The following is a 13,119-nucleotide window of genomic DNA, read 5'->3' as shown; positions in this document are numbered from 1 at the left end:
TCCCCTGCCGCGGCCGGGAGAAGACTCCACTAGTGCTTTTCTTGTTGCCTGCCTCCTCCTAATTCCTGGTAATTTATCCCGTATTAAAACTCCCTTAAGGAAGAATGGCCCAGGACCCAACACCTGCTATGCAAATAGCCGCAAATCCCCCGGGCCCCCGCGGCGGGGCGGTGGGGACCCGCGGGCTGCCGGTGGTCCTGGAGCATCCTGCACCCGGCTGCAAGACTCCATCCCCAGAGCCAGGGGGGACCCCGAGAGCCCCCCCAAGAGCTCAGGCTCAATTTCATCCCACCGATACGGCGCTTCCATTCTTTCAGGTTATCTTTATTGCAGTTAAAAGAAAATAAGAATAAAAGCCGCTCCTAAGCAGAATTATTTATATGGAAGGTTTAAAAGAAAACCTGAGCGTCTCAGCATGTAGTTAAGCTTCCTGCTCTGCACGTTGTTGGGGGGATTTCATCTACATGGCGGTCAATGAATTTTGTCCCTTTCTTTTAGGATAAGTGTCCTAGCTTCAATTAACAAAATACGAATCAACAAAAGAGGAGGAATTGTGGGCGGGAGGAGGTGGAGGGGGGGGGGGGGAAGAGAAGAAAAACCTCTAGCACAATAAGGTGGGGGGAAAAAAGGGCTCATTTCTTGGAGGTGACATCCTAATCTCATTTTTCCCAGTTAATGTGCTAGCCAGGAGGCTGGGGAAGGGCCAGGCAGGGAGCGTGCCCCGGCAGCATGGCCACACCAGGAGGGTTTGGCCCTTTTCCTTGGATAACTTGGATTAAGGTTGTTGAAACCTCAGGCAGCCAGTTGCATCCCCGGGCACCTGTGCCCCGCGCCGGGTCCAGCCCAGCTCCCCGGGGGTACCCGGTGCCAAAACCGGGTTGGGGATGGCACCGCTGTGCCGGGAACCCGCATGAGGACCTTGCGCAAAGCCCTCCATCTCCACGCTTTCTTCCCGTGGCCCTTTACCATGACCATATATTTCCCAGCCCCGAGCGCTTGACTGACATTTGGGCTATTATTCGGGGAGATAGATTGTTTGGCCTGAAGATGCATTGTTTGGGCTCCTCATAAAAGAAACAAGTTAAATGCCGCAGCTACCACACACAAAAATGACTCCTTCTGGCCATAAAACCAGTGGGACAAGGAAGTGGTTGTAGGAGTCAAACATAATTGATGCTCAGAAAGATGTTATAAATAATCTGTGCCGAGTGCTCTCTCATGTGCCTCAAAACCACAGAAAGTGGCGCTTTTTTTTTTTTTTTCTCTTTATCTCCCCTTGAATTCAGGAGCATAATACACCGTGAGCACCAATAATTGATGTATGTTATAATTCTTCATTACCCTATCAGTAGTCTGGGAAAATTGGAAGAAAAGAAAATGCCAGAAAGTTATGGTAAAACTTAAGATGCGACAGAAGTAGCTTTCTTTGCTCATGCTGTGAGTGTTTGAATAAGAAGAATGTCCCTGCACTGTAACAAGCTAAAAGAATGAGGAAGACAAAGGATTTCACGAAAAAGGTTTAGATAGAAGACAAGGCAAGTGAAACTGAAAGGAAGGGAAAAAAACCATTTACAATGGAACAATGCGTGTACTAATCGCTTTGATATATTATACAAACCCAAAGACCCAAAACATTGTGTAATTATTTATAAATGACTTCTCCACTCCTGTGTATAATACCGAAGAAAGAATAAAACTGCAGGCTACTCTCTAAACTATTTCTAAATAGACCTAGCTCAAAAGGAAGCAGAAGTGTTTGAAAAAAAATAATTAATGGTTGATTTTATGGTTGTCTCATTAAAACATTTTAATTACAACAAACAAAATACATTTGTGCTTGCAGGGAACAATCGTTTTCCTACTCGTTCCCCCTTCCAAAAAGAAGGAAAAAGTTACATTGCACATTTAAAACCTGAAAATAACACAGCCCCACTATTTCTGCGAAGCCCCTGGGAGGGGTTGAGCCCCATCCGCGGCTCCCAGGCGCTTGTGAGGGGTTTCAGAGCAGATTCGGCTCCTCCAGACCAGGAACAACCCCCCCACCTGGCACTCAGGGACCCTCCCTGCGATGCCCCCGTGCTCCCCTCCTGCCAGCTGCCCCCGGCACGCGGCCGGAGGCCTCACGCTGGCCGCAGCCAGGTAGGTGAGGCCAAATCCCTTGTAGACGCAGCCCTTGAGCTGCTCCCGAGGCATCTTCCCCGCAGGAGAACGGGCTCCTGCTCCGGAAGGGGTTAACGCTGCCTCCGTGCAGGCCGAGATCCCTTTCAAACGCTGGACTTCCAGGGCTGTCTATTAGTCAGCAGCCAAGGCGTGAACCCCTGAACCCTCCGGTAGCCGGGAGCTGTAAGCTGACTCTGCCGGCGACGGGTCCCAGGGGCGCCACACCGTATGTCCATCCCTACCCTCGCAGCCTGGCCGCGGTGCTGGGCCTCGCTGCGCCGTGGTCCCCAGCCCCGGCTGGACAAGCAGCCACCGCGCTCTGCACCGTGCCCACGCAAGCACGGGGAGGCAAGCTGCTCCATTGAGCCGTCGTCTGGTTTGCCATCTATTTTTAACATTCCTGCTGCATTGACCTGGGCACCCTTGGGGGTGAGCAGGCATGATCCTCCCTTTACTCCTGCAAGGCTGTGGGTCGAGCTTTCTGCTCCCAGGGTGATGGCTTTGCCACCAACCACATCCCCTCTCCAAACTCTCTTCAGAGCACCTTCGGCAGACAGCTCTGCCTTCTCGCTTTCACACTTTCAAACAACGAGGGAGCAAAAAAGCAAAATTCTCCTGGTTGATGCATTGTTTTGACGCTCATCCCAACATTAGTTTAAGCCCTTATGTACTAATGTAACGAAACATAGGGTTGGGTGTGTTGTATTAACGTGCATCTTAAATCTTAAAAAAAAAGCAAATGAAGTACCTTTGACTTCTCTGAGCCATCTTCCAATTGCAGGAGCAGTTTTGCTGTGAACCACTCATTGCGGGGCCTGGGGAAAAGAGCGATGCGAACACTGCCCTAATGATCATCATTCTGGTCATTTTTGAAATGCAAGGCTGATTTCTAATGTGGAGATTTGTTTACCTTTACAAGGTGCAATGGACACTTCGAGGAATTGTGTCTTCTCTGCACCGGCTTTTTCCTTGCTGGAAACGGCGCCTTCAGAGCGAGGTGCCAAGCACCGGCGGCCTTCGCTGCCGGCGCTGCCGGTGCCTGGGAGCCTTGCGGCGCCTTCCCTCCAGCAGCCTTTCCTCCAACAGCCTTTCCTCCACCTTTACTTATTAATTCCTACTTTTTCTGGGGTCCAGCCGTGCGCGAGACCCAACACACGATGAGGGTGAAGGTGTGAGCTCCGTGCTCGACGCCCCAGTCCACCAAGTGATAAACGCGCTGCACGGAAACGCACCCGCAACAGTTTGCTCTGATTTCGGTTTGCCACCCCATGTAGCGAAGGATGGGCCGATCCAGGCGTGCTTTTACAGTTTCCATAGTCAAAAATGCCATTTGAATCTTTTTTCCGTTTGTTTGGTTTGGGTTTTTTTTATGTGCTGTAAGGTGTCTCAAAGCAAATGGTAAAGTATTTTTAGCAGGCTTCCTCAGAGCTCAAAATATGAAACCAATAGCATCTACAAGCCCATCTGAGCCTAGCTGCGCTTACATCAAGGTGGAGAAGGTCATAGCAAGGGCTAAAAATCAGAATAAGGCCATCAGCGAGATGCTGGGAACACACTGGGTTCCTTCAAATCAAAGGTCCTGTTTCCTTTGGGTTTTCTTTTCTTTCCTGACCCCAGAAAACTTCACGAAACTTTAGCAGCTGACTTCCATAGGAGCGGGCCCATAAGGTGCAAGAGCTATTATCTGTGTTAGCTGAATAATTTATCTGCAAAATTAGTAGACTGCCTGTGATAGAACTGGTTGAATTATTCATCGGGAATAAATTATCCAAGATATTTAGCACTTCTTTCTGTTTGCGAAGGCTTCCTGAAACAATTCTGGTTCTGTGAATGCATTCGTTATTCATAAGTACGCGGTGAATAGATTATGCAAACAAATTTCAGCCTATGGGTTGTTTGTGAAACATTCACTTCAGCTCTGGCTATTCATGGCTGTGACTGATCACAGAGACACATGGTGCTCTCTCCGCTCCTTGATTGGAGCACAAACTTTTAAAACAAGAGAATAACAAATGACAAACTGCAAATGATGGATAAGGACTAATGAATAATGCGCTTTCACTGCAAACTTTCAGACAAGTGATCGGTTGTGCCAAAGCCTGTGAAACTCTAGGGAATCATAAACATTTTAATGAATAAACTATTGACTGCTCAAAGACACCTAAACAAAAGACAATAACAGTGTTGCAGACAACACCGCAGTTTATACCACTATTTACAAGGCGCACATTAACAAAAGTTGAACATTTTTTGCCATATGCTTCCATAACCTTTAAATTTCGGTCCCGTCTCGCTTTCTCCTGGTTTACGCTGGAAACTCCGCCGCCGATCTCTGCCTGCCGACCCAGGCCTCTAATCGTGCCGTCACTTAAGGACATGAGTAACTCGGTGAAGTGGAACTACTTAGCGCAGAAAGTCATTTATGTATGCGCGGGCCCTAAAAACATCAGCCTGATTGCAGGTCGGGTGATTGAGAGAGCTCAGCCCCTCCCGCAGAACAGCCAGGCCCCGTCGCCTGGCCTTACGTGGTTCTATCGCACGGCGAAGGTCTGGAGCCGTATAAAGATGTTAAAAAGCAGAAAGCGAGCTGAGCCTGCAAGCCCAGCCACTGGCAAACTATTTCTAGTTTGAGACTCGTTAATATTCATCACCCAGGGCTTTTTTTTTTTTGATTGCTCACTTCTGTGCACGACCTTTTTGGCACAGAAGAAGGTTGGTTGTGGCAGTTTGCTGGTGTCACAGGTCGTCTCCAAGTGAGGAGGGCGAAAAGTGGAAGGAGAAAGTCTGACAGCAAACTCCTCTCTCAGGTTCAAGTAAAGAATGGTTGCTGTGAACTTAAAAAGCAGAGATCAAGGCAATAACTTACACTGTTGATTTTCCTTCTTTATCAAAGGCATAGGAAAAAATCACGGGGGAGGGGGGTAAGAATCTGCATTTAATGCCAGGGAAAAGCACGTAAATAAAAGTGAGTTTAGGCACAGAAGTCTAAAAATGGCTTTTGATGGCCAGTGAAACCAAAAAACCTTCCGAAGAGGCAAGTACTTGAGTGCTGACAACGGGGCTTCCTTGCGGCACCGAGAGGCGGGATGCAAAAAGCCGGAGACCAGAATTAGGCAACTTTTTAGCCACTTATAAAACTGTGGCTTCCCAAAGTCATACCTGGGCACTTAATTGGGATTAGCAGCGGCAGCAGGAACTTTACGGTAGAGGCAGCAGAGTTCTTGGGTTTTATGCAGAGACAAAGAATTGTACATATACATTCACAACCATCAAAGTTTATAAGATAAACGTAATTTGGAATTTCTAACTTTCTGAGCACCTGCAAACCCCTTTCCAGTGCGAAGTGCACAAAAGCCAAGGCGCATGTAGATGTTCGCCTCTGAAATGCAGGAGGGAAAACACCTGAGTTAAAGTTTTATAATTTCAGAGTATTTTCGCTTAGACGGGGGATGCATAGAAAAACTGCAAGGTGCAAAGAAAACCTGAAGAACCCCTCCAGCTGGGTTTGGCTGGGGAAAAGAAACCCACATGGCTGATCCTCTGCAAGGCCAGGCTGACCCCTCTTTTCCAACCCCCCCCCCCGCTCGCTGGGATTGAAACTCAGGCTGCAGAGGGTGGGTGGCCCCCACCACCCCAACGTGGGCACCCACCCTCCCTGCCCTGCTTTGTCCGGTCGCCTCCCTTCTCCCCGCACGTGGCGGGGGGCAAATGGGGGGAGGGGGGTGATGGGGGCAAAAGCACGGGTGGGGGGAGTGATGGGGGCAAAAACACGGGTGGGTGGGTGGTGGTTGTGACAAAAGCGCGGGTGGGTGGACGGGGGGCAGTGGTGGTGGGACAAAAGCGCGGGTGGGTGTGAGGGGCGGTGGGGACAAAAGCATGGGTGGGTGGTGGGGACAAAAGCGCGGGTGGGTGGGTGGATGTGGGGGGGTTAGTGGGGACTAAAGCGCGGGGGGGGGGACAAAAGCACGGGTGTGGGGGGGGTGGTCGGGACAAAATCGCGGGTGGGGGGGGGGCGGTGGGTGTGGGGGGGGGGGCGGTGGGGACAACAGCGTGGGTGGGTGAGGGGGTGGTGGGGACAAAAGCGCGGGTGGGTGGGGGGCAGCCCGGCCCCCCCCTCCCCCGGCCCCGGGGGCGCGGCAGATGCGCGGCCGCCCGCGGTAATTGCGGGCACGCTCCGGAGGGCGCGGCGCACGGGGCCGACCTGCCGCCTCGGCGCGGCCCCGCGGGGCGGCCACGGGGCCATTGTCCGCCCGCCGCTATAAGTACGGGCGGCCGCGCCGTCGTGTGCCACAGCCGCCGCTCACACGAGCGGATCGCAGCCCGCAGCACTTCAAAGACAAGAGCGGTCGCGTGTCCCCCCGCCCCGCCTTTCCCCGCCGCTCGCTTTCTTTTTTTTTTTTTTTTTGGTTTTTTTTCCTCCTTTTTTTCCCGCCCCCCACCCCCTCCCGCCCCCCCATCCCACGGAGGGCTCGCTGAAGTCCGCCCTGCCTCTCCCTGCAGCGGGAAGCTTGGCTTTCCCCCCCCCCACCCCCCAACATCTCTATTTTTAGAACCGTATTCCTTAACTGCATCCCTGGGAGTGCCTTTTCATGTGAGTACTTGGGGCGCCGGCACCTGCGCGGGTGCCGCCGTGCCAAGCCCTCCCACACCTCCACCCATTAATTTTTTAAATTTTTATTATTTTTCTCCTCTTCCCCAACCCCCCAACCCTTTCCCCGGCGGCTTCGCACCTTCCCCTTCCCCCCCCCCGCCCCCCGGCGCCCCTTCCTCGCCCGGGCCGCGCAGTGACGGGGGGCTCCGTCTTCTCTCCCGCAGGATGCCCGCGGAGGCGGCCAGCAGCGGCGGCGGTGCGGAGCCGCCCGGCGCTCCGCGGGAGCGGAGGAGGAGGCGCGGCCGTACGCGGGCGCGCACCGAGGCGCTGCTACACACTCTGAAACGCAGCCGGCGGGTAAAAGCCAACGATCGGGAACGGAACCGAATGCACCACCTCAACGCCGCCCTGGATGAGCTCCGCAGCGTCCTGCCCACTTTCCCCGACGACACCAAGCTCACCAAAATCGAGACCCTGCGTTTCGCCTATAACTACATCTGGGCCCTCTCCGAGACCCTCCGCCTGGCCGAGCAGTGCCTCCCGCCGCCCCCCGCCTTCCGCGGGGCCGCCGCGCCCCCCAGCCCGGGCAGCGACGCCGGCTCCTGGCTGTCCAGCGCCTCCCCGTCCGCCCCCTCGCTCTGCGCCTCCGCCTCCGGCCCCAGCAGCCCCGCCACCTCCGAGGACTGCCTTTACGCGCCCGCCGACAGCTTGCGGGGCTTCCGCGGGCTGCCCGCCTCCGCGCCCCCGGGCGCGCCCTGCCGCTAGGGCGCACCGCTCCGCACCGCTCCGCACCGCTCCGCGGAGCGCGCCCGGCTCCCCCCCGCCCGAGGGCCGGGGGCGGGGGGGGGGGGGGGGGGTGTCTCCTCCCGTTGCACTTTTCGGCACCCCCCCCACCCTCCCCAGCCCCTTCCCCCCGACCCCCGCCTCCCGTACGACTCCGAAAACCGGGAAGAAAAGCGACAGATTTGCTGCCGCAGACGAGGTGAAAAGTCAATTTTACAATTTGTAGCTCTCCAGCGAAGAAAAACGAGCATGAAAATTTGGTTTGAACGCCCTGACAATGCCATGAAAAGGCTTAGGGGGCCGATGCGGCCCGGGGCGCAGCACGGGGCTCAGCGCATCCCTCCTGCCCTGCGCCCGGGGCGGCTCAGCCCCGCCCGGGGGGGGCCCCAGCACCGGCCCCGATGGGGCCCTGCGCCCGACGGACAAGCGGAGAGGCTCATGCATTATAGATGCTGACCCCCAGCGCGGCGGTCTTGCTTTTAGAGCAGGAGCAGACACGGGGTATTCAGCACCCGGGCCAGATAGCTGTTTAATTTATTCAAGATGTTCATTCATATGAAAATTGTATTTTTGTACATAAAGAGCTTTATTCTATTATTATGCCTCTTATCAAAGTGGGTTCTTTTTTTTTTTTTTTAAAGAAATCGTGCTTTACCCTGTAAATAAAATTTTTAACGTTTTTACTGAATTTCAGCAGTGCCTCTGGAGTTTTGTTTCTTAAGCTCAGGGTTTTTTCACTCCTCAGAAGGAGCCTGGGGTGGAAGGGAAGCGTTCACCCCAAGGCGACAGTCAGCACGGGCCAAGCCGTCGTTTCTCACACCACACTGGCCACAGACACGTGCGGCTACCTACAAACATCGGCTGGCCCCCGAGTCTCACAGAAGGGATTAGAGACCCGTTCAGGATCCGCGGGCAGAGAGCAGCGGCAGAGCGGTGCTGCCGGCAGTGCTGGCGTTCAGGGCTGGCCTTGCCGTGGTTCATAAGGGGAGCTGGAAGGTGTTGGGGGCTTTGGGGCAAGGAGACGATGCTGCGCCCCTGAATAAGGCACAGAGCTCCCAGCTTTGCCTAAACCTGCAGCGTTGGGAGAACCCGGCTGGCATGAGCTGTCCCTCTTCCCCAAGGCACGCGGGGGCACGGAGGCTCTCCCCGCTCACGCGCACGCAGGGCCGAGGTGCATTGGATGGCCTTGGCACCAGCCCTGGCACAGCTAGGGGTTGGGGGTGTCAAAAGCAACCCTCGCCTCCATGAAATCTGCTCCACTCTTGGGAAACCCCTACCTTTCCTTTCTCTTGCATTTGTGTGTGATGGGGAGCCCTCTGACCCCCCAAATCCTACATTGCTGAAGAACTTCTCCATCCTCCCCCTCTTCAGCATTGCTCAATACTCATATCGCAGTAGGCACACAGACACCCTTAAAAGCAACAGTTTTATCCTCTTTGTCCTGTTTTATGGGGGGAACGAGGCACCTCAGCCACATCTCTCCAGCATCTCCAAAACACTGGAGAATCAGAAGTGTATGGGCAGTTAACGGGGTGTTTGAGAGGAAAGGAGGTGGATGCTGGGACATACGGTGTTATACAAGCCCAAATAAGTCTGCTCCTACACGTCTCAGATGGGACAGCCCAGAGTTAGTAGAAAGAACTGGCTTTTGTTTTTCTATGCCTCAGTTTCCCATCGGTAAAACTGGGGTACCACCATTCCCCAACACCATCAGTGCATTCAATGATTTCATTAAGCAGAGCTTTCAGAGCGCTCAGGTGCTCAGGGCTGCTGTAGAAGCCCAAGAAGAAATTCAGTCTTCAGGACATGATCATGTACTGTGCAGGGAAAAAGGCAGAGGGCAAACACTGAAAGCATCAGGCAAAACACTGAGACGCTGTTCATCGCACAGGCAAAATCTCTGCCTGAAAGTCAACCCTCCTGTGTAATGAAGAAGGTGGAGATATTATCAAAAGTATAACATGGGATCATGTAACTGCCACAAAAATTAAGAGCTGAATTAAGTTTGCACAGACACCTCAGTATCAGCATTTCCTCCTTTCTGAGTGCCCAAGCCTGCAATCTTTACATTTCTTTAACATGGTTTCCATATTCTTGTCTATATGCACACATAGAGCCACCTCTGTTTCTCAGTAAGTATAAATGCTGAAAAGGAAACGTTATTGTTTGGAAATCCTAATAGCAGCATAATACTTATATTAATTAGAGACACCATCAACCAGCATAGGCCAGTTCCTTAATGATGTCCTGTTAAATAAAAGAGATTTGTGAAATCTAATTCTGGCAGTAACAGGTCTTGATCTGTGACGCAGTGAAGCTTTGCTTGCACCTGCCCTTGAAAGCCAGGAGGTTTTGTATGAAGTAGCCTCCAGGGGCTGAAATTTAGTACAGTCCGTGGAGACGGAAGGTCATCTAAAGTCACTGGGTCCCAAGACACTGGACTTCAATCTCAAAGAAAAAAAAAAAGCAAGCTCCACAAAACTTCAAAATATCCTCTATTCTTTTGTGTTTTCTTAGCTGCGAGCAGAAATCTGTGAACATTATGCGGTCTATAAAGACCATACATCTACCAGGACTCAGCGTATGATGTTAATGTTCCTAATGGGCAATGAAAGCTGCAAACTGCGTGAGGATACAATTAGATTCATACATTAACATGAGTCAGAGAACAGTTTTTCCCCCGAGCGGTGATAGGTTCAGACATAGTTGAACAAATCTGCCGCCGGGACAGATGGAATGCCTATATTCAGAGGCTGCGGGACCAACCTGCACCCCCGTTTACAACAACGGGGTTTGTATTTATTTTTATCAAAAGAATAGTTTGGTGAATTGGCAGGGAGCTGGAACAGCCTTCCCCGATTGCAAACAGGTGGCTTGGTTTTCTAATTGCACTAAAATAATCTCCTTGCACTAGTACGGGGGGGGGGGGGGGGGGGGGGGGCGGAATAGGTGAATTAAATGCTAGGACTGATGAAATTGTTGGCAAATGATGTGAAAATACAGATAGATACGTGGTAAAAAATTTCCATAAACAGGCACCAATCTCAGTCTCACTGAAACCAGCAGCAAGACCCTTAGCATCTTCAGAAATAACTGAGATAGCTTGGATTTGAATCATGGCTCCACATCACACGTATGTATATGCATTTTACCGTAGGTCTGCTGATGGTTGTGGTGACCCTTTATCCTTGCTGCATCCAAACAACCTCCTCCGGGGCATGCAAGCATTAGGGACCCTCTGCCAGGAGGTTCTTTCTGCAAGTCCTTAGGTCTCACTTAATTCCCCTTTAATTAGGAGAGAAAGTCTGAGATGGCCCCATAGATTAGGGCATCCCTGCTAGCTGGGAACCGTGCTTCCAGCGCAGACTTTCTCCAAACACCACTGGGATGATCCCACTTTCTCTCGGCTGAGATTTGCTGCAGGGAAACAGTCCGCTACCAACTACAAGATGCTCGTGTGCTCTGATGACAGGGGCCCACGGCAGCCTGACAGCACTGGAGCTGCTCTGTCCCAGCCTTCTCCAACTGATTTGAAGCTCTAGAGAGTCTCTGTGAATTCCCTATGCTCAAAAAGTGAGCAAATAGCTGCAAATCCAAAAATTCTGTACACACTTTAGATAAGTATTTTCTGTGATTTCGATGCCCGTGTGGTGCCCTACTTACTGTCATCCCTGCTGGGGCAAGGCTCAAACAATGCTTGGGGTTTAGTTAGTAACAAGAGCATCCTCAGAAGGATTTTCCTTATTCGGTGTCAATCTGTTGTCGATTTTGATTTTGTTCTGTACGTAATCTGTAAAATACAGTCTGCGTTACTACTGTGAGTGCATGAAACTTAATACTATAATTATAGATCTCTGGGGCTCAAATGCTCCATTAAGACTGATTTGTATAGCAGGTAGAGATGTACCAGAACAGAAGCAGGTGAGAACTAATTTTCAGGAGGTTTTTATTGGTGGCACATGCAATTAAAAGAAATCATCTGGAGGAGCAGAGCTGCTAAGAACAGAGCAGATTTCCTGACTGTACAGCATGTGAGCACTTGCAGAACGGAGACGCCAAAATACTGCATAAAATACTTCCAGCTGATATTTTGCTGAACTTTTACTCGCTTCAAAGGACATTACTGAAGCATTCGTTAATCTAGATTATCAAATTAACCTTGACTTTGGTAAAACCCAGTTTTAAGGCCCAGTAGCCCAGTAATAGTGCCCATGGCCATGTAGTCCCTTTTCTCCCTTCCTCCTCAACCAACCAGCATAATGGGCAGTGTGAACAAATACTGACGATATCACAGATGTCATAGAGCCACGGTGAAGTAACAGATCTTTTTACAAGGCCGGTGGGACCCAGCCCCGTTATTAATCACTGGGATGATGAGGTGTGTAAGGCCAAGCTGAGGATGGGAAATAGCTGTGCACTCCTCTCCACCCCACCACCTCTCTGCTGGGGTTACTGTCCTCTCAGGAGAGGTGGCAAATGGTTCGCATGAGGCATTGCTGGTGCCAGATCAAGGCTCCACACACCAAGCAATGCCACTTTATTATTATTATTATTATTATTATTATTATTATTATTATTATTATTATTACTACTACTACTACTACTACTACTACTACTACTACTACTACTACTACTACTATTACTATTATTACTATTAAGTTGTCAGAGACTAGAATACTGAATAGACTCTTCCCAAATGCTGATGGCACAGCACTCATCCTTATTCGGGTCTCCCACTTTTGCCTGTACTTGACTGTCTCTGCAGCAGCATCGGTTAGTACCTCCCATCTCGCTGTTGGAAAATCTCATGAAACTCTGATGGTTCAAAAGAGAAAGCAAATATCACATTAGAGAGGCTGGGACAGAGGTGCCTCCCTTCTCCGCGCCACGTGCACAGCTTCGCAGATCCAAGAAACGGTTCTCACTTGGCTCCTACCCCATTCGTTTGACTCGTTGACTGTCAGTAGGACTTTGGCAAGGGTCGGTAGGACGGAGCGTGCAGCATACTTCTACACAGAGTAAAAACTTGCTGAAGCAAGACTTTCAGAGATGATCTTAGCTTTTTTCTTTGAGTCACAGTGAATAAGGGTGCACAGTCTGGCCTTGCATGCACTGTGCCAATGGAAGCGTTGCCCTCGAGCTCAGAAAGTGGGTTTGCTAATGCTGTAACTGGAAAGAAAATGCTTAGAGTGTCTCACTAACATCCCTGCTCTGAGCCCAGCCATTTATCTGCACTGTTCAGCCCCCTGCTCCCTCGCTTTCCACCCAGGAGATTTGTTGGGCTTCAGGGAAAGACCAGCCTGTGCCAGGGCACAGCCTCTTTTCCTCTCTTGCTTCATGCCCGTGAGATGTGCTTAATTACGAATTGAAGCATGTGAGGGGATTGATGCCTCTATTTCCCAAACAGGGATTTGGCAGAGTCCTCAGGACTTCACTGTGTCTTTTTTTGGATTATTACATTCTGCACATTCCAGGATAATCTCTTTTTTTTTAGCCTGAAGATTTCACAAAATTGCCTTCTAGGAAAGCATTTAAAGCTGTCTAATGGCAGTCCAAGGCGATTATGGACCATAATGGTTTGTTGC

The 13,119-nt window shown here is 51.2% G+C and overlaps 1 protein-coding gene across 1 annotated transcript; it reads left to right on the top strand.

Moving 5' to 3' along the window:
- The first annotated feature begins 6,976 nt into the window (after positions 1–6,976).
- NEUROG1 (neurogenin 1) lies at positions 6,977–7,516 on the top strand. The gene has a single exon (XM_064458106.1). It carries the CDS (start codon positions 6,977–6,979, stop codon positions 7,514–7,516), a length of 540 nt encoding a protein of 179 aa, XP_064314176.1.
- The last annotated feature ends 5,603 nt before the right edge of the window (positions 7,517–13,119 follow it).

This window comes from Phalacrocorax carbo, chromosome 8 (assembly GCF_963921805.1).
Source record: "Phalacrocorax carbo chromosome 8, bPhaCar2.1, whole genome shotgun sequence".
Classification (NCBI taxonomy): Eukaryota; Metazoa; Chordata; class Aves; order Suliformes; family Phalacrocoracidae; genus Phalacrocorax; species Phalacrocorax carbo.
The sequence above is the reverse complement of the archived record's forward strand: the minus strand, read 5'-3'. Positions and strand labels throughout refer to the sequence as shown.

Excerpts from the sequence above, each read along its gene's own strand:
- NEUROG1 (XM_064458106.1), top strand. The coding sequence starts at position 6,977 with ATGCCCGCGGAGGCGGCCAGCAGCGGCGGCGGTGCGGAGCCGCCCGGC.